The sequence below is a fragment of the Ips typographus genome, linkage group LG15, assembly GCF_016097725.1.
Source record: "Ips typographus isolate SLU linkage group LG15, UJ_Ityp_2.0, whole genome shotgun sequence".
Taxonomy (NCBI): domain Eukaryota; kingdom Metazoa; phylum Arthropoda; class Insecta; order Coleoptera; family Curculionidae; genus Ips; species Ips typographus.
Window position 1 is genome coordinate 4,652,361 of NC_138436.1, and position 20,612 is coordinate 4,672,972.

General features: G+C 39.7%; 2 protein-coding genes and 1 long non-coding RNA gene across 3 annotated transcripts; 2 read left to right on the top strand and 1 right to left on the bottom strand.

Moving 5' to 3' along the window:
* Nucleotides 1-1,561: 1,561 nt before the first annotated feature.
* Nucleotides 1,562-4,714, bottom strand: LOC145738192 (uncharacterized). The gene is made up of 2 exons (XM_081993050.1): nucleotides 3,981-4,714; nucleotides 1,562-3,377 (listed from the first exon to the last, which is right to left on the bottom strand). Exons 1-2 carry the CDS (start codon nucleotides 4,333-4,335, stop codon nucleotides 1,576-1,578), a joined length of 2,157 nt encoding a protein of 718 aa, XP_081849176.1. The 5' UTR covers nucleotides 4,336-4,714; the 3' UTR covers nucleotides 1,562-1,575.
* Nucleotides 4,715-4,845: 131 nt separating this feature from the next.
* LOC145738257 (uncharacterized) lies at nucleotides 4,846-7,062 on the top strand. Its single transcript, XR_014180663.1, has 2 exons — nucleotides 4,846-5,153; nucleotides 5,425-7,062. It is a non-coding gene; the product is annotated as an uncharacterized LOC145738257 (long non-coding RNA).
* A 9,169-nt stretch (nucleotides 7,063-16,231) lies between these two features.
* LOC145738276 (uncharacterized) lies at nucleotides 16,232-19,999 on the top strand. Its single transcript, XM_081993100.1, has 7 exons — nucleotides 16,232-18,148; nucleotides 18,208-18,526; nucleotides 18,577-18,692; nucleotides 18,747-18,947; nucleotides 19,015-19,055; nucleotides 19,140-19,235; nucleotides 19,288-19,999. Exons 4-7 carry the CDS (start codon nucleotides 18,850-18,852, stop codon nucleotides 19,377-19,379), a joined length of 327 nt encoding a protein of 108 aa, XP_081849226.1. The 5' UTR covers nucleotides 16,232-18,148; nucleotides 18,208-18,526; nucleotides 18,577-18,692; nucleotides 18,747-18,849; the 3' UTR covers nucleotides 19,380-19,999.
* Nucleotides 20,000-20,612: the final 613 nt, after the last annotated feature.

A 20,612-nucleotide genomic window follows, 5' to 3' on the forward strand; every position in this document is an offset into this window, starting at 1 on the left:
TAAAGGTCCAGCAAAGTCTAAACCGGTCACTTCGAATGTAGCAGCCTCGCGAACACGGTCCCGCGGCAGAGCAGGTGAATCCACGACGTACGATTTACCGTTATGTCTCTTACACACGACACACTTAGAAATTATGGATTTGATAACTCGCCTACCGCCCGGGATCCAGTAGTTTTCTCGAAGTATCCCCAATAGACCCTGTGCTCGAACATGACACGATTTAATATGAAGGTCAAATATCAAGTTTTCAACCAGCTGGTTTTTGGCAGGTAAAATAATAGGGTAACGAAACTGGTCAGTATCGTCGCGTTGACTCACTCTAGACTTCAAACGTATGATACCCGATTTGTCCACAAAATAATCAAAACTTCCAAGTCGTTTTTCTTCATTTCCTTTAAATGACTGTTGTTGCAGCAGCTTAAATATAAACGTCTCTGCTTTACTCAATTCTTCAGTAGACAAGACACTTTGTAATCGTCTGGAAGGAAATCGAGCATTATGAGAAAATCTAAATATCCAAGCTATCATTCGGACGGTTTTCCAATACTTAGAGAAATAAGTCATATGCCAATCATCTACGGTCATACTACAATCATTATTGGCTAATAATGAGGTAACAAGCCCTTTCTTGCGTTCACGTTGAACTTCTTGTTCATTTGTTAGTGAACATTGGTTAGGCCAATTATCAGATGCTGTATAAAGCCATTCTGGGCCCTCCCACCAATTTGATTTTTTAAGTTGACTGGCCGAACATCCACGAGATGGCAGGTCTGCAGGATTAAGATGGCCAGGAACGTGTCTCCACGCATCGAAGGGGGTTGCATTTTTTATTTCATTGACTCGATTGGTGACGAATACGTTCCATTCTTCCTGTCGTCGAATCCAAGCTAAAACTGTAGAGGAGTCAGTCCAGAAAAAACTTCCATAACTACAGTGTAAACTTTGCTGGACTGAAGAATACAACCTCGCTCCAATCACCGCTGCTAATAGTTCTAATCGTGGTATAGTTATTCTTTTCACTGGAGCGATTCTGCTTTTCGCTGCTAGGAGAGTAACAAAAACCTTACCATGTTTAACTCCACGCAAGAAAACAACAGCTGCGTAAGCAGTTTTACTTGCATCACAGAAAGTATGCAGCGTCCAGTCTTCTGCGTCTTCCAATCCTGCATGAATCCAACGAGGAATCTTGATGTCCAAAAGATGTTTTGACTCTGTCAGCCAGTTCTTAAAGTCTTTGGAAATATCCGGAGTAACCTCAGCGTCCCAACCTATTTTCATTCCCCATGTCAGTTGCAACAGCAGTTTGGGAACCAATGTCGTAGGACAAGTAAACCCAATAGGATCAAATATTCTTTGAGCTACAGACAGCATTATTCTTTTTGTTACAGGGGTATTCAGAAATTGTTCAAAACAGTGTGACAGCGATTTATTCAAACCTAAGGTATCCTGGTCAGTGTTCCACTCCATTCCAAGTAACGCAGTCACGGGTTCGCTGTTTTCTGGTAACGTCTGATGAGAAAACTCCCACCCTCTCAAGTCAAATAATGCTTTCTCCAAAAATGTAGTGGCTTCTCGTCAAAAAGTAATCAAGCTTTCTTCATCTGGAACACTACAAACACAATTATCTACATAAAAGCTCTTACTAAGTCTTTCTAAAGTTTGTTTGGAAAACTCAAGACTACATTCCTTCAAACCTTGATTTATATGGTACTCTAAGGTAGCCCCCAACAAAAATGGACTACTTCTAATACCAAAGACTACTCGTTTGTGTCGATAAATTATTTCATTCCCTTCAGAATCGACCCATAAAAAGCGCAGAAAGTCTCGGTCAGCTTCGTGAATACTAATCTGTAGAAATGCTTTTCTTATATCTGCAGACACACCTATTTTATGTTGACGGAAACGAAGAAGTATGTCTGGTATCAGCTCTATTAAGTTGGGGCCAGTCTCTAAACATTGATTCAGTGAGGGTCCCTGTTTGTCTTTGGCTGACGCGTCGAACACTGGTCTAATTCTGGTAGTGCTATTTTCCTTGACGACTGGCCTGTGAGGTAAATAATGAACCAATGAAGTTACCTGGTTTTCTCTAACTTCTTCAATGATCCCAGCTTTAATCCATTCCAAGAAAACTTCATCGTAAGGTTGCCTCAATTGACTGGTGATTAATTTCGTCAAAGTGTTTTTCAAACGTTTTTGTGCCAGCTCATAATTTGAAGGCAATGGCGGATGTCCATCTACCCAGGGAAGCCTTACTTTATAACGACCCCTTGGTGTAACTTGAACAGATTCTAAAAAGAGCTGTACTGCCGCCGAAGCTTGTTCTCTTCGAGAGCGTTGTTCATAAGGGTCACGAATTCCTAAAGTATCTAAATCCCATAGTTGGGACAGTAAAGCATCATTTATAAGTAAACTTATAGCACTTAAAGTGTGTCCTAAAGGTCTATCAATTGGTACCTTTCCCATCAGGGTCCAACCAAGTAGCATTTCCACAGCAACTAAACCGGTTGTCAGCTTAAGGGTACGTCCAGTATACAGCTTCCCAGCTACATCCGACCCTATCAACACCTCTATGGGGCCTGGAGTATTAAAATCAGAGAGGGGAATGTCCTTCTGCCTCAAATCGTCCATCCAGGGTCCATAAAAAACAGGCAAAACATCTGTACAAATAACATTTTGAGATAAAGCTTCTAAAGTACACTTGTAATTTCCTTGACTTAAACAAATATCATAAACATTGTGGTTCTGTTCAGATGACACTCCTCCAAACAAACAGTGGCGTATTTTAAAATTCTGTTTTATAGAAAATCCTAATGAGTCTGCTGTGGCTTTTAGTATGTAACTGTTATGTGAACCAGTGTCAATAAGTACCCTCACGCTTTTGGAACCATGTGGACCATTCAAGTTAACCTTCAAAGTCTGCAAAAATACATGAGAACCCGTCCCATTAGTACAAGTCAAAAAATCGTTGGACGTCGACGCGGGAGTTTCGTCGGCTTTCAGCTCTGTCACTGCTTTTCCACCTGTTGATAGACTGAAACACATAAGGGTTACATGTGACTTTCCACAAATTATGCATTTAACCCTGGCATGGCACTGCCGTGACTGATGACCCAACTTCAAGCATCGAAAACAAGCCCTCATGGAAGACAACAACTCTTTCCTCTTCTCCAAAGTCATACCTTGGGCTTTAAAACAGTTTAGGCTGTCATGACAACTGTTGCAAAATACACATTTATTTGGTTCTCGTTGTGGTGGACTTGGCTTCTGGTTTGACTGCACCAACAGTGCACTGGCACTAGGCTGTCGACGGGAGTTTGCTTTCACAGGGGTCTCTTGAAAATTGTCCACAGTTTCACTACGTAGACCAAATCCCTGTGCTGCAAGAACAATGCGTTGCTCATTATTAACCTCATTTCGCAGAAAATGTAGCAAATGTTTTAGTTTGGCCTCGAGACTGACTGCTTCAACATCTGGTGGCTCTGATGGTATACTACTACTAATAAACGATCGCTGCCACACTCTTAATAAGTCCTCAGGTAGGCAAGACTCAATCAAAGGAAACAACACTGCTGAATATCCACTTGTGGTAATGCCTAAAGTCTCCAAAGCACGAATTTGTGTTTCCAGGCCATCATAAAGTGAACATACGTCTATATTATTACTAGAGGTAGCATTGTTAATAATAAGCTGCAGCAGACCACGTATATACACCTCTATTTGCAAATCTTCCCTGCCAAAACGAGATTTTAGTGACTCAACGATCTTAGGATAATTTTCTTTAACAGCAGGGAAACTTTCTACTAGTAACCTGGCTCTACTGCCAGGAACAGTAGCCTGAATAAGGTATTCAATTTTATCATTGCAATCAATGTCAGGGTCTTCATGAACTTTGCGAAATTGTGACCAAAATGGTAACCATTCCTTGATATTACCGGAAAATGTCTTAAATTCAATAACAGGCAACTTAAACTTATGTTTACCTTGTAACGGTGCAACACTATTGGTTTCCGGGTTTCCTGAAGCTGCATGGTATCCATTTCTATCTTTCTGCATGAGGGATTCGTAACGTAAACTTAATAAGGAGAATCTCTTCATGTAGTTATCACATGCTTCTAACTCCGTCATTATGAGGTCCTCTTCAGTATCTTCGCTCAACAGTAGATCATATATTTCCTCATTGAGAGCTTTTAGCTTCTCAGCTTTATTATTCAACATGTCGAAGGCCACTCGAACATCTAAGTTCACCTCTTCACCAGTTAGTAGCTCTTCCAAATCATTGGCACTCTTTGTAAACATAGTACGCAGAATTTTTCTATTCTTCCTTAGCTGCTCCATACTATGTCCCCAAAAGCTCAAAAAATACACTACAAAACTGTCCAACCCCAACCAAAGTCACAAGAGTCCTGTCACGGTCGCCACTAATGTTGCCCTCGAACAAAACTACCCGTTTTGCCCTTGGAGTTGTCTCTTGCACTCTGGATCGGGAAAAAATATAACACCCTTTACTCGAATTCAACTTTATTCGGTGTTAGAACTAAACTTTAGATTGGGATTAAAACCCTAAAAGATATCAAGAACATGTGCCTATTTTTTTACTTAACGCCAATAATCTCCCTTTTTTAGGTTATAGTTACACGTTGACATTACTTTTCAAAACAAAATTTTTCAGCTAACAGTTGACAGTTGAAACTAGAAAATGTACATAGATACAACAGACTCTGAAGAGTTACCCCCAGGCAAAGGAGGCAATTGTGTTTATGTTGGTATGCTTAAACCAGTGTTGGACGGTCCCTGTAGGATATTTTCTAACAAACGGACTTACAGCAAACGACAAAGCAGAATTAATAAAAAAGTGCTTGCAATTTTTGCATCAATCAAATGTCACTGTAAAATCGTTGACATTTGATGGTGCAGTTGCAAACATAAGTGCAGTGCAGCAACTTCGGGCTCAACTAAGTGAACCCAAGAATTTAAAAACTTATTTCGAACATCCTGTTACGAGAAAGAAAATGTTTATATTTTCTATGACATTTGTCACATGATAAAACTAGTTAGAAATTGCTTCGGTGCCATGAAAGTACTAGAAAATTCATCAAATGACTCTATAAAATGGGATTTTATTTCAAACTTGGCAGAACTTCAAAATGTTGAAGGTGTTAACGAGTGTATCGTGTATCGCTTCGAACTGCCCACTACTACGGATATTTGGTTCGGGTGTACTCGAGATCGGTCGTTCCGAAACTCGGGTGGCCTACGTGACCGGCGCGTGCAGTAGTCGGCAACAGACATTCTAACGGAACGTTTGGAGCGTTCCTTTGTTTACCTTACGTACATATCTAACCTATATTTTTAAGTTGTTGTTTCCTTTGGGTTTGTAAAATAAACCATTTAAAACAAGAAGTGCATCTTGAATCATAACAGAAGGACTTCATGCTGCTACCAAACTGAGAAATAGGCATTTACAGTGGTCCAGAGAGGTCATGAAAGTCAGACTAGCTGTTCAAACTATCAGTAGAAGTGTAGCAGATGCAATGACATTTTTAAGAGAGGACATCCAACATCCAAGTTTTTTAGAATCCAGGGCAACCTCTGAATTTATATTGAAATTTAACAATCTGTTTGATATATTTAATTCTAGGGGTAAGTGCGCTAAATATAAATTTAAACAAAATTCATCTCCTAAAACAGCACCAGATTTTTTTAATTTTTTTGGTGAGATGAAAGAATATATTTTGGGACTAAAATTACAAGGACGACCCGTTATCCAATCAAAACGGAAAACTGTTTTTTTAGGGTTTTTAGTTGGGATGAAATCACTGGAGTCTTTGTATAACGACAATATTAAAAAAAATCATAACATGAAATATATAGCCACTTATAGACTTTCACAAGATCATTTAGAATTATTTTTTGGGGCAATTAGAAGCAAAGGTGGGTTCAACAATAATCAGACAGCAAGACAATTTCAAGCTGCTTATAAGCGTCTGTTAGTACAAACCCAAATTTCCGGTTCAAAATCAGCAAATATTACTGATTTTGAAAATGTTGCCATACTAAATTGTAGCGGTATCACAAAAACAGAAGAAGGGGAAGATATGGAACAAAATAATAATTTTGTTTTACTTGAAGCTGAAATTAAAAATGACATAGATAAATATAAATATTTTAACTTAATACATGGGATTTAACAATGTATGTTGAAGACATTGTTGGGTACATTTCCGGATTTATTGTGTGCAAACTAAAAACTTGCATAAACTGTGCTAAGTGCTTAATGCTACTTCAAAGTGAGGCCTGTATAAGTAAATTACAAGAACGAAAGACATATGGGCGGTTAATAAAAGCGTCCAATTTGATCGTTGAAGTATGCAAAAGTGCGGAAAAATTTTTCAAATTTTTTGCAGACGCAAAATTTATTTAATAAAAAATTTGACGATAAGTTACTAGAACTTTTAATTGTAAGTACAATGAACCACATGGAAGCCACAATTTATGACCATTTTGGGGACCATTTATATGATGGTGACTTAATTAATAACCTCATCAATTTTAATTAAATTAATTTTAAAACATTACTTTAAACTTCGACTCTACCATGAGTCAAATAAATTATTAGAAAAATCTAAACCGAGAGTGCGAAGTATAAACACTAAAATTACATTATTTAGAAATGAATAACTGTGCCTAATAATAATGTTAAAGTTCAAATGAGTGTTTTTTTAAGTATGTATAAGTAATTTAGTATTAAGGTGTTGTGTAATAGTATAGTTTGTATAGTAATTGTGATTGGTTTTGGATATGCCAACAATTTGTATTTGTCAATTTTTAGTTTAAAAAATTATTTGTATTTCTTTTCATTCTATTATGTATTATCAGGTATAGATGTTATGTTATTTTTTAATAGATTTATATTTGACAAGATTGATTATACACTCAAATATATGTTCAGATTTAAATTTCCTTAGTCTGGTATATTAATTTTTGTAATTTCTTTCTTTGCTTGTTCGAGACCAACGTTATAATAGTCATTGGCACTGTCTTATAATAAATTAATGCTTCTGTGATTTTGTTAATTTGATTTACACCTATCAAACTAATAAATATTATGTTTACCACTAACCCATTTAGGCATAATCACACTATTCTAAATTGATTTGAGAGTACAATATAGGCATACAGTGCATTTTTTTTAACGCACAACAGCGCAAGCACGTGTTAGACCATGTTTTTTTGGAACTACAAGTATAAAACTTGACGGGTGGCTGTTTCGTACCCTGAAGCTTAAGTAAGTTTACCAATTCGGCCTAAAAAGTGATTAAAAACTTGCAAAAAATCATCTTTTTTCGAAAAGATTTTATCTTTCCATACTCCCTGTATGTATGATAGGTGCTTGTTGTTTTTGATACTGGCACGGCAGGTAGCAGGTAAAATTTGGCGTAGAAAGTAAAACAAGTTGATCATTAACTTTGTATCAAGAAAGTTAAGAACAAAAGAAGTATTTTTATAAGTGAATTGTTCAAAGTGACCTCCGTTTGAAGCCAAACAGTATTCCAAACAATCATAAAATGTCCCTTTGACGTTCAAAAGATGTCGGGTCGTGATGCAGTCAAAATATGTCACTCTACCTGCTACCCGCCCTGCTAGCATATCAAAAACAACAAAGAACAACAATGCATACAAGGAGTATGAAACGATAAAATCTTTTCGAAAAAAATAATTTTTTGCCAGTTTTTAATTACTTTTTAGACCAAATTGGTTAACTTACTTAAGCTTCAGGGTACTAAAGACACACCCGTGAAGTTTTAGACCTGTAGTTCCAAAATAACATGGTCTAACAGGGGCTTAAAAATTTAACACGTAAAATCCTATGTTGCGCGTTAAAAAAAACGCACTGTATATTTTTTTATATCATCCTTTGAATATATCAACAACAAAAGTTATCTACAAATGACCAAAAATTATTTAAATCCACAATCACAGGATATCCATGGTTTAACCTCAGATATACAGGGTGATTCCAAAGTTGGTGCTTTCCTTTCAAAAAATATTACCCTACTGGTTTTTTTTTTCAACATAAAATTTATTATTGAATTCCTTGTTCAATTCTAAAAATAAAACCCCTTTTATTATTTTTTGCTACGAGGCATCGTTTCCCAGTAAAAAAAAATAAAAACCGTCTTAATGCGTGCCTAAAATTAAATGCTGTTTTAATTTAAAATGTCAAATTATTAAAACTTAGTTCAAAGGCGGCTGAAATCTTTTGTTTTTGTTTATGTCTGTTGATAAGGAATAACCTGTAGTTAGTTAAAATCAAATTTGTTATTTTTTATTTTGTTTTTTTCAGTAAAAGTTTGACACCCTGTATCTTCGTTATTGTTCATATTTCGAAAAAGCGTCAACGGAAAAAAAACTTATTTTTTGAAGCCCTATTCGTAGGTGAAAGGAAAACATCAACTTTGGAATCACCCTGTATAGGTATATATAAAATTTAAACCGACTTTTAATATATGTTATTTGTATCAAGCAGATGTATAATTATGTATATAATATTATATATGTATATAATTATATAACGTGGAATAGCAAAACGTTTTCTATTTCACGAAACTTAGAATAAAATCCACAATTCAGTTTTCCGCCACCGCCACTGAATTCCACTTCGGACTATAAAGAGAGAGACAACAATCTAAAACACGTATTAGCACAGACTCATCCCCACCCGCCGTTTATTCATTCATTACTTTCGGCTGCAACCGATCGATAAGAAGAGGTGTCTGCTTAAAAATGATTTGTATTTATGAATGACTAGGCAGGTCTATAGACGTTAGTATATATTAATGTCTTTGTTAGCATAGCTATCTCAGAAAGTATAGTTGATAGAGCTTTAGTTAAATGGAGGCAAAGTTGCGCATTTTACTGCTAAATAATTCGGTAAATTTTTTTTTTTTAAATTTTTATTACATCCGGAGATATCCAACAAAAACAACTAATCAAATTTCTATTTTATTTTTTTCCACTTTATTATTGATTATTTTGGAAAATCAATTGCACCTTCTGGAGGCATTAATTTATGCTATTTAAGAAAATAATGTTTGTATTTAGCTACAACGTTTTGTTTTTAGATACCATCATCAACTTAATATTTTAAAATACGGACCGGGACTTTTGATTTCGTTTTTTTAGTAGCTACCAACCTACCGAAAATAATGATGTGCCACACTTGTCAAAAAATTATACCTAGTGTACTTAGGTATTTGTTTTTTTCAAATATGCATTTGAAATTCATATGTTATCATAATGAGTAAATAATTTAGTTTGATATGATTAAGCTGATTCATCAAAACTCAACCGCGAATTCAAACATGTGAGTATCTGAAAAATAAATAACTAACAAAAAACATATTTTTTTTTAAAATAAATTAAAAAATCTAAGTACCATAAGAAATTCTCGCTCTTTTTCGAAGGAGCAATGAACCTATTTATTAAATTATATAAAACTAAATTATCTACTCATTATGACAAGATATCAAATTCAATTGCTTATTTTTTTTAAAAATCTTAAAATACCAAGTACATAATACGAGTACACTAGGTATATTTTTTGACAAGTGTGACACATCATTAGTTTCAGAAGGTCTGTGGCTACTAAAAAATGAAATAAAAAGTTGAGGTCGGTATTTGAAAATTTGAAGCTGACGTTGGTATCTAAAAAAGTAATGTTTGAGCTGAAAACTAAAACTATTTTCTTGAAGAAAATGTGCCTCCAGAAGGTGCCATTGATTAAAGTGGTAAAAAAATTAAAATAGAAATTTGACTTTTCCGGTTTTTGTCGGATATCTCCGGATGTAATGAAACTTTTTTGAATTTTTTTTTTACCAAATTATTTAGCAATAAAATGCGCAACTTTGCCTCCATTTAACTAAAGCTCTATCAACTATACTTTCTGAGATAGCAATGCTAATGCATCGAATTTGTAACACCCTGTATGTTTGGTTTAAAATCATGGTACTAGATAAGCAAATGTTGTATCATCTAAGTAATTTCGTAGACATCATTTGATCTGAAGAATTGACACGTATATGAATTAGATTATTACTGTTCCTTCAAACATGCATTTAGATAACACTACATACAGTGCTTTTGTAACATGCATGCTGCCTAAGTTCAAGAAAATTAAAAAGACTAACTTTTCACAAAAATTCTCGATCCCCATGTTTTTAATTTTATTAACCTCTGCTTGTGTTATATGAAATGGAATTATACAGGGCCCAAAAACTGGGTATTTAAAATATTTTCGATCTTTTAAATGGCTACACTTCTTTATTATTGTATAATTTGGATTCTAGAAACAAACAATTCTAAACATGTTCCATGCAACTTGTACCACAATTGTCCTGTAAATATTGATAATTTGACACCAGTAATTTTCCAATAAATCAGATTAACATCCCCAAAAATTATTGATGACATTTTTAAAAAAAATGTAAAAAGATAATAAACCGTCTTGGTTATTGTAACAGTACATAGAATTCATTTTGAACAGCTGATTTTATTTTTATTCAATTTTTTTAAGTAAAAGTTGTAGGACCTATAATTTTGAAAAGTGTATTTGACATTTGTTTGAAAACAATTGAATATCAGTATGGAGTATGTTGCATGGAATATGTTAAGGATTGTTTGTAGAATCCAAAACCTCCTATAAAAATAAGGTTCCAAGTGTTTTTGCAAAAAGTAAAGCCCACTTTAAAATTTAGTTTAAGTATTAGTAGGTATTAGTACTCACTGTAAAAATTGAAGGTGTTTATAAATGATAAGTTTATGGAGGTTATTACATGACATATAGACTGACAAGTGCCAGTACATAAATACTAAATATACTCTTTCTTTAAGCCGGAACCCAAAACAAAAACAAAAAAGTTAATAAAATAATGTACCTAAAAACTATCACTTTTGTGATAATATTCATGTCAATGCCAGGTTAACCATACTGCAGGTGCGAAAAAGACAAAAAGATTTAATTTCAGTATTAGCCATAAAAAATTTTGGTTTTTAAGTGAATTCAGTTATAACTAATACTAAATTTAAATTATTTTTTTATAAACTACTTTGGTCATAAGCATTGATTCTATTCTTAGTCCTAATATTAATAATATAACTAAAATTTTGCTTTATAAACTAGGCTTAAGTCCCTTCCATTTCATCACATTCAAGACATTGTATAATACATATTAACTCAATGTTGAGCAATGCCGATTACTAAAGGGTACAATGATAATTATTAAACATAAAACAATAATGAAAAATGCATTAGTTTTCATTTTAATGTTAATTTAAGTAAAATCACTATACTGACCTTAAACCTTGCTTTTTTATTCACTGTTCTAATGTAAGTAGTTGATCCCATTGCACACAATTTCACTCTTCAACTTGATTGATATTGTAACATAGAAATTACACTAGGTACCGTTACCTTAAGTTGCCCCAGTCTCCCCCAGTACAATGTTTGTGTCAGCAAGATTGGCGAATTGGGGTCATGATGTGAGTATAAATACTGTACCAAAAGCACGTACAGATCACTGATCTCTGGGTTAGTCTGGGTATGCCTATTGTGTAACGTAACGTGGAGCAGTAGGTGACCAAGTGCCACACCCCTGATCAGCCCTAGCAAAGGAAATAGTGTGGGCGCGCAGCCTAAGTTGCCGTTCCAGCTTACCTCCCTTTGTTAGGTTCTCCACGTCTTTGCCGGCTCGGTGAATGCCCTCGGACCTGAGTCTAGGGTTCATTTACCACCGCTAAAGCGTTGCCCCCGTGTACCTTTACCTAGAAGCCAGATCACGTCATGATCCCCGCCATCTTAGCCATCTGGGGGTAAGATTATCGTCTAGACATATAGGCACTATTACATAATAAAGAGTGGGTTACCTGTGGAAACCTGAGTATTCTTCCCCCTCAACCAACCCTTAACGTGACATGGTGCATGTGCCTCGTTTCATCCCCGTCTGCTAATCTCCAAATTGGTAGACACACCCTCGCAGACGCAGTTAACGGCGCAGGAAAAAGGGAATGAATAAAGGGTACAATTTGAGATCCGCAAAACCCGACAGTCCATTTGCACCAAGGCACAGAAGTTCAAGTGTTGGGAACTTTCAGGACCAAAAAAATACAGAAGGGTCACCAAGATATCTCACCCTGACCTTGGTACGACAGAAAGACGCAACGGAAGCAGGGAAAAGTGACGAAGACAGAGAAATCATAACAATACGCAATCAAGCAAATTCAGAGGAGATAAACAAGGGCTCAGGCAAACTTACCGACGCAATGGCAAACACCACGATTTCCACGGTGGAAACAGGGGAAAAAAACACCCGCTTTGCCACAATTTATCAGCCCCCCAACTTTCAACCCCTGCAAAGACTCAGCACAATCTTTTATAGCGACATATGACCGAATGGCAGTGGCCAACAATTGGAATGATGCCCTGAAGATTCTGTACTTTCAGTCTTTCCTGCAGGGGGCGGCAAGTTTATGGTACACAGAATATAAAGAAGGCCACCCGGACAGTAACTGGCCCCTCATATGTCAGGCTTTTAAAAAGGAATTCGACGACGACAACAGCAGCCTGCGCCTGCTGGCAAAAGTTCGAGAGAGAACACAAGACCCATCAGAACCCACAATGAACTATTTCTACGACCTAAGGGTCCGCTATGAGGAATACAAGCGTAATATCGATTTTGGGGAATTTCAGGAGATCTTTCAAGGGGGTCTAACAACCGAAGCCAAAGCTAGGTACTACTGGCTCACACACTTTCCCAACCAGCCACCTAGTTCACTAGAAGAAATCAAATTGTTATACATCACAATGGACAAAGCCCCCATAGAAGCACCCCCACGGCCCTCTACATCCACGTTCCAGCCACAACGGCGGGTATATGATAGCTCAAACTTTGGGGAACCGGCACGGTACGAAACCCGCCGCCCAAGCTACAGAGACGCACCCACATTCCGTCCACAGCGTCAGGCATACGATAATTCCTGCTTGACAAGGGCAGGAAGATACGAACACCGCCGCCCTTTCACAAGGGAAAAAACCCCGCCACCTCCCAGAAGGGAATATGATACAAGGCGCACACCCCCGCCTCAAAGGCGTTACCCTAGCACGAGGGCACGAGACAATAGGCCAGCATGCTATAGCTAATATAATATAATGCTATAGCGAAAAAATTGGGCACTTTGCCACAGTCTGCAGAAGCAGACCGCATCACCCAAACTTCGAAGGGTGGCAAAATTGAGTCCCGTCACCCTCTCCACTTGGGGGCCAACGCGCAATAAAGTATTGACAATCAACGTTATTTTAAATGGATTCTTTATACCAGCAATAATAGACACAGGGGCCGAGCTGAACATAGTAAGCGATCGCCTAATAGAAAACAAGCAAAGAAGCACAAGACACTCCACCCTCCTGCTCACGGCAGGGGGCCAGAAAATCCCCAGCCTGGGGGAAACGAAAACATCACTAGAGATAGTAGGGAGCTACGTAGGAAAATGGGACATACGAGCTACTATACTAAGAAACCCACCCCAACCACTCATCTTGGGAATGGAATTTTTGGTGGATACAAAAGCGACAATCGACATGGCAAAGAAAACGTTAACCCTCGAAGAAGGGTTGATCATAAGTTTCAGCCATCAAGCAAAAAGCACAAGCAAACAAGACCCACGTTTACACCCGCAAAACAAAAAAAATAATAACCCAAGCAAAGCAACCCAGCAAGCAAAAGCAGGAAAAAATAGGAAAAAGCAAGCAAATTCTCGTTTACCAGAGCCTAGCATACACGAGGTGCCCAGATCGATTTTCTCCTTCCCCAAGAACACGGCATGGGCATTTACAGTGTCCACGACACCCTGCAACGACGGGGGTATTGCTAGAGTAATCAGAAGCCACGCAGGGGTAAAAAAAATAAATGACTCCCACCTGGGAGAACTGGATTTCTTCTCAAAAAACGGCCGACAGATAGTTCAGATGACGGCCAAAGAGGAAAACGCCCATTCAGTCGCCATCGAACCGTTCAGAAGATGCTGCACGGCACTGAAACAATGGGCAAATCAACACGATATTAGGAGCATCGCCTTACCAAGATTAAGCCAACGAGACGATCCCACAAGCTGGCTAACCAGCAAGGAAATACTAACAGACGCGTTTAGGGGCACTAACATAAAGATCTGGATATCGAAAGGAAAAGGAAAGAGGAAAACACGCGCCAGCAAAGCAAAAACAGGATGGGAAGTCCTACCTAACTACTTTGAGGAAATCCCGCCAGAACAAACTAAATTAAGGGCTGCGGAAGATGTGGTCATCATGCCTGGCGAAACAAGAACAATAACAACAGGACCGCAGAATACCCCAACAGAGGGAACACACGTGGTACCTAATGAAAACTGGTTAATCAGGAACCACCTGCTGGGCAACTACGGGCAAGACGGAGAGAGCCCCACGATAGAGCTCAAAAACGTCGGCCCAACGCCAAGAATAGTGTATAAAGGTACCACCATAGCAAAGATGGAAAAAGAAACGGCGTCCAGTCAAGTATTCTCGGTCCGTCAATCGAACGATGAAAAGGTGAACCTAGAGGACCATAAGCTCGAACACATACCAGAAGGACGCTTTAAAGAAAAGTTAAAGCAATTATTAGCGAGTTATGAAGACGTGTTCTGCAAATCACCAAAGTTCATGGGCAAAACAAACCTTATCGAACACAAGATAGAGGTAACTGAGAACAAACCAGTAAAATGCCGCCCGTACAGAGTCTCACAGAACGAAAGGGAAATAATAGATGCCCAGATACAGGAAATGTTAGACTGTGGGGTAATAAGACCCTGCCATTCACCCTGGGCAAGCCCGGTAGTCCTAGTTAAGAAAAAGGATGGTTCCACCAGATTCTGTTGTGGATTACAAGAGAACCATTAACCCGGTGACAAAGAAATCCTGCTACCCCCTACCGCAGATAGATGATATATTGACCTATCTAGGAAACGCCAGATATTTCACGACACTGGACATGTTCTCGGGGTACTGGCAGATTCCGATCGAAGAATCTTCAAAGCAATATACGGCTTTCACAGCACAAGGCCATGGCTCGTATGAGTTCAATGTACTAAGCTTTGGACTCTGCAACGCCCCAGCCACCTTCCAGCAGCTAGCAGACAAAGTTTTTAGAGATCTTAAGTGGAGTGAAATACTGATATATTTAGACGACAATAATATTCTCCGAAAACCTAGAGGATCACATCCAGAAGCTGTAGGGAAGCTGAAAAAGTATTCACAAGAATGAGAGAATCTAACCTCACGCTTAAACCCAGCAAATGCGAGTATCTGCAGGAGCAAGTAAGAATACTGGGCTATACAGTAAGCGGGGAAGGCATATACCCCGAAGAAGGGAAGTTAGCAGGGATTAAAGAATTCCCGACGCCGAAGAAAACGAAAGAACTTCAAAGTTTCCTGGGCTTGTGCAATTTTTACAAGAAATTCATAAAAAATTATTCAGTGTTGGCACGGCCCCTGCATGAGGCCACAAAGAAAAACAAATTTCATTGGGGCACAGAACAAGAAAAGGCATTTCAGGAAGTGAAAGAACGGCTGACAACAGCCCCGGTGTTGAAACACTACAACCCTAACATCGGGTGCACACTCCACACAGACGCATGTACAGAGGGCATTGAGGCGATACTATTGCAGGAAGGAGATGACAAGCAAAACCACCCCATAGCATACATAAGCAGGTCACTGTCAAAAGCTGAGAAAAACTACTCTATAAGTGAACTGGAACTGCTGGCCGCTGTATGGGGAATGACATACTTGAGACATCTCATTTACGGAAGACCAGTGGTAATAGTCACCGACCACCATGCTCTCTGTTGGATACATAACATAAAAGACCACTCTAGGCGGTTAGCTCGGTGGGCACTAAAACTAGCCGAGTTCGACTACTCGGTGGTATACAAGAAAGGCAGCAAGCATCAAGACGCAGACTGTCTATCGCGCAACCCCGCTCTACATATAGATAATATGGAAATCGAGGAGTTAGATGACGTGCCCACCTTCACCATCCAGACAGTAAAGATAGACGAACTACAAAACAGAGACAAGGACCTAAGGGAATTAAAAGAAGTAATCATGGACCCTGAAAATAGTACCAGCGACGCAATAACGCGACGAAAGGCGAAGAATTTCAGGGTAAGGGACAACATATTGTCACGTTTAGGGGGTAGCGTAGGAAGAGAAACAACAAACGTAGCTCAAGTATGTCTCCTTTATTTTTATACCGAAGATAATGCCTAACTAAATCTTACCCCCAGATTAAGAGGGCCGCCAGTACCGCTACAGGCGGGGCGCACATGGAACACTCTCTACGAGGGGGTGCGTGGGGGTGTGTGTGTGTGTGAGTGTGCGTAAGGCCTTCTGATGTGCCGCCAAGCGGAACCCGCTCGATACGAGCAGGGAACCCCTATGTCCGACAAGCCCGAAGGATTTACTTTAGGCACTGCAAGCCCTCTTGAAGTGTCGCCAAGCGAAACCCGCTCGATACAAGCAGGTAGCCCCTATGACCGACACGCCCAAAGGACTTACTTCAGGTACTGATAGGGTCAAGAGTCCCGACGGTCACCACTGGGTTGCGTAAGAACTCTAGTCTTTTCAGCCTGGATTTCCAAGAAGGTATCGAGCCGTCCGGGCACTAGGAAGTTCGGACTGATGCTCGATAGACCGACCCAGAGACCAGTAATCTTCGATGGCTTGAGACGCTGATTTAATACTCATCTCATGACCCCAATTTGCCGGTCTCGCTGATTCGGCAGTGTACTGGGGGAGACCGGGGCCAGACTAGGTAACGGAACATGGTGCAACTTATGTTATTCGTGACATCTCCCCCCTCTGAAGAGTGTTCGCCTCGGACACTTAACCCTAACTTAACTAAATAACCTACATGCCCCATGGCTTTATTTACAACGTGTGACCAATCGTAACTTATGTCTTATTACGTTCCCTTTGTTATCTCCCTTGTGGTTCTCCTGGAAACTGTTGCTCCTTCCTGGAGGGCGGCCTTACGCGGCTTCGTCTTGCCTATCTGTGCGCCAGAGCACCCGTTACTCAGTTCGCGGGTGGTGGCGCCCTCTACTGACTTTCCTCGTCCACTTTGAAGTGCGCGGGATGGTCACTTGTTCCGTGAGTTCCTAGGTTGTGGTATCCTGGCGGTAGAGGGCGTGACGGTCGGTCAACCTATTTAAATATGTATCTTGTAAGTTTATGTTTTATTGTTTATACTTAATTGTTTAGACTATGTAAGCTTTATGAAATATACTTAGTTTGCACCCTACTTATGCAAAATGTTACCCTTACAACTTATTTTATTGTTTAACTGGCCGTCGAAGTGTAAGAACAGAATAATGGAATCAAGTAAGTTCACTTTTTCCTCTTTTCTCTATTTTTCTCTGTGTCATTTTCCCTTTCTTTTCCCTTTAGCTTCGCATTACCAAGGGTTCCCTTGCACCAGACGGCGGTTAAGGGCCCGGCTGCTACGTCTCCTACACTTTGTCCGTTCTGACTTTCCACGAGTATGTTATTCTTAGATCGGGACTGCCATTTCACTTTTTCTTTCTCCTTTTTTTTTTTTTCTTTAAGGGAATCGTACCGGAAGTGTATATATTTAAGGTGCCGTTTGGTGACTGGCCCCCCAGCTACCCAGACACCCATGTGCTGCTTCGCGAGGGGTCTTTTTGTGGACAGATATGTCTGATCTCATTTACCCCTCGCCTTCGGCGACCAGTTATACATTTGTATTATTAATATCGGTACCAAATATATCTATATCCTATCTAGTCGTTTGTTTGTTCTATGCTAAGTTTGTGTGACTTGACTTATTGCTCGTTCACTGTGCGCGCGTTTCCTGTCAACTGTCGTTCTAATTGATGAGCCACACCTTCGGTCAATGTCTTGCCTAGTTCTGATGATTCGTCGATTTTCAACACGAAGGTTCTCGGTACCTGATGGCGTCCCTCTGCCGCCATGCTTGATATCTCTAAATTTTCCTGGCTTTCCTGTCTTAAACCTTCAGTTTCGGTGCTCTGACTGGGTGATTTGTGTTTTTTACGGGAGGTAAGGTAGTGTTTCAGCAGGCCGTATAATATGACGCCGATTATTATCCCTCCGATTAGCCACGTTGTCACGCCCAGCCAGTATTCCTGCGTGCCCCCCCCGGGTGCTTGGGGGGCCCCGTTTTCTGTGTGGGCTGTCTGTGCCAATGCGAGTAATGTTGGTCGTTGTAATAGTAAGTAAATTACCGCTATTGACAAGACTATGTTCCACGTGAACATGAAGGAGTGGTTGCCCTGGTGTATTTCCACGTGGGCGAGGTGTTCCTGTTTTTCCCATTCGATGTCCATGTTTAACCTTACTTCTTTTTCCGAGGTTAGGTTGAAATGTGGCAGGTTTGTGGTCCAGTTACTGTTTAGGCATTCTGATAGGTTATGAAAGGTAGGTAAAAATGCCTGGTTATCTGATGGTTTTAACACGAATGTTTTTAGGTTAGTCCATGCGGCTGGTAGTATGTGCCGTATGGAAGCTGGATTTTCTTCGTCTTTGCAAGGAAATCGTTTTTGGATGACAACGTCCTTGTCTACTAATAGCTGGCATTTGCATGGTAAGTTGATTTTTAATGCTCCTGGTAGTTTTAACATTTCCTCCCCGAGTTTAGTGGTGCTTTTAGGGCAGCTGATTGTCGTGTTAGCTTTTGGGTGTGTGATGAGGAATTCCTCGGACCCTGTTTCAGATATGATCATTAGGTTCGACTGGTGGCAATGCATAGGGCAATGTTCTGCTATATCTTCCACTGTGGATCCATGAAACAGTTTTCGAGCGCACGAAGGGCCTTGCGTTTGGTCGCCCGAGAACCTTGGTAAGTAGCACAGCCTATCTTGAAATGGTTTGCATTCGTGTAGTGCAATGCCTGTGATTTCTTTTAGGACCGTGGTCCCCTGGTCATTTGCTACGGCCATCATCAGTGGTGAGTGCTTTAATGTGCATGTCTGGCCCTGCCATGCGAATGGGTTTGTCTGGAGTTGGAATAGCTGCCACTGGTGATTTTTAGTTACTGTTGGTACCTTGACGTGTACCACCAGCTGTTCTCCGGAGAAGGTGCACTCGCTTATTGGTATACGGAAGTATGATGCTAAGTTGGATACAGGTATGGCTAAATCGATGTTGTCTTTTCCTATCTCGTTCTTTATTTTATTTAGATCGCTCCTTAACGTCTCAGGTTGAATTAGTGACAGTGGTATATGTTTATGCCTACATTCTTGTATTGCGGATTGGCTCCGCATTCTTCTAATTAGTAAGATCATTTTCCTTGCCATCCCCAGATTTGCTTGCATGTTTGCCTCCAGAGACCCTGTCGCTAATTCCCTTCCTGCTATTTCCCTTTTTCGAACCTCGTTTAGGAATTCCTCTAATATGTGCACCCTACTTTCTGTTGTCTTGATTGCCATGTTGGTTTCTTCCTGGCAGCGTTTCTGTTCTTCAGAATGTGTGCTGATCAATTTCAGCGTATTACTCATAGTACCATGTAGGGCATTTATATGTGCTTCCAGTTTGCCCTCTTCCATGGACATTGAGTCAAGTTTTTCCTGGGTTGCTACCCCGCAGCAGTAATTAAGCCCGTCCGCAATGAATCCTAGTGAGAACGTTCGTTTCTGACGTTTTGTCTTTCCAGACTCTGACCACTCCGGGTACCAGGCTGCTTTGTATTTGTCCATCTCCACATCTATTGCCCTTTCTAATTCCTCCAAGTGTTTTTTCGCCCTGCAGTATATGTGTTGGCCATTGCTCTCGCAATTATCTGCCTGTCTGAACCCTGGTTCTGTGGTTAGTTTAGGTTCTAACCATGGGATGACGTAAGTCAATGGAATAGTGCCCTCATAAAGTATTGTTTCTGGTAGTGTTTTCCATGTTGTCCCAGCTGATACTTCCACACGCTGTGTATCCGACGTGCCGGGCCTACAAGAATTGTTTTTATTACTGTCTCCGTTCCATGTAGGCCGACCGACTTGTGCTAGTCATTGTTCCTCTTCCTTGCATTCCACGTCCGAATCCCCCTCGGATATGTCCCCCAACGTCCATTCGTCATAGAATGGTAAAATCCTCCCTATGTGTACTATATCCGTTTTTTTTCCCTTTTTCTTGTTTTACTTCGTAGTTAACCTCACTGAGTTTCTTTATTATTCTGTAGGGTCCGAACCATCGTAGCAGCAGTTTCTCACTTTTTCCCATCTTCCTGATTGGGATGAATATTTTCATCCTATCTCCTACCTCAAATTCACCATTTCTGTGGTATTTATCATAAATGTCCTTGTCCTTCTCCTGTTTTTTGTGGATATTATCTACAGCAATTGCCCTTAACAGTAAAGCTTTTTCTCTTAATTCGTTCGTGTTTGATTCGTCCTCAGTTTCTAAAAGGGTGGCGTCTAGTGGGAGTGTGGGGTTTCTTGTGAATATTAGTTGAAATGGGCTGAAACGTGTCGTCTCCTGTTTGGCCGTATTGTATGCAAATGTCACGAAAGGCAGA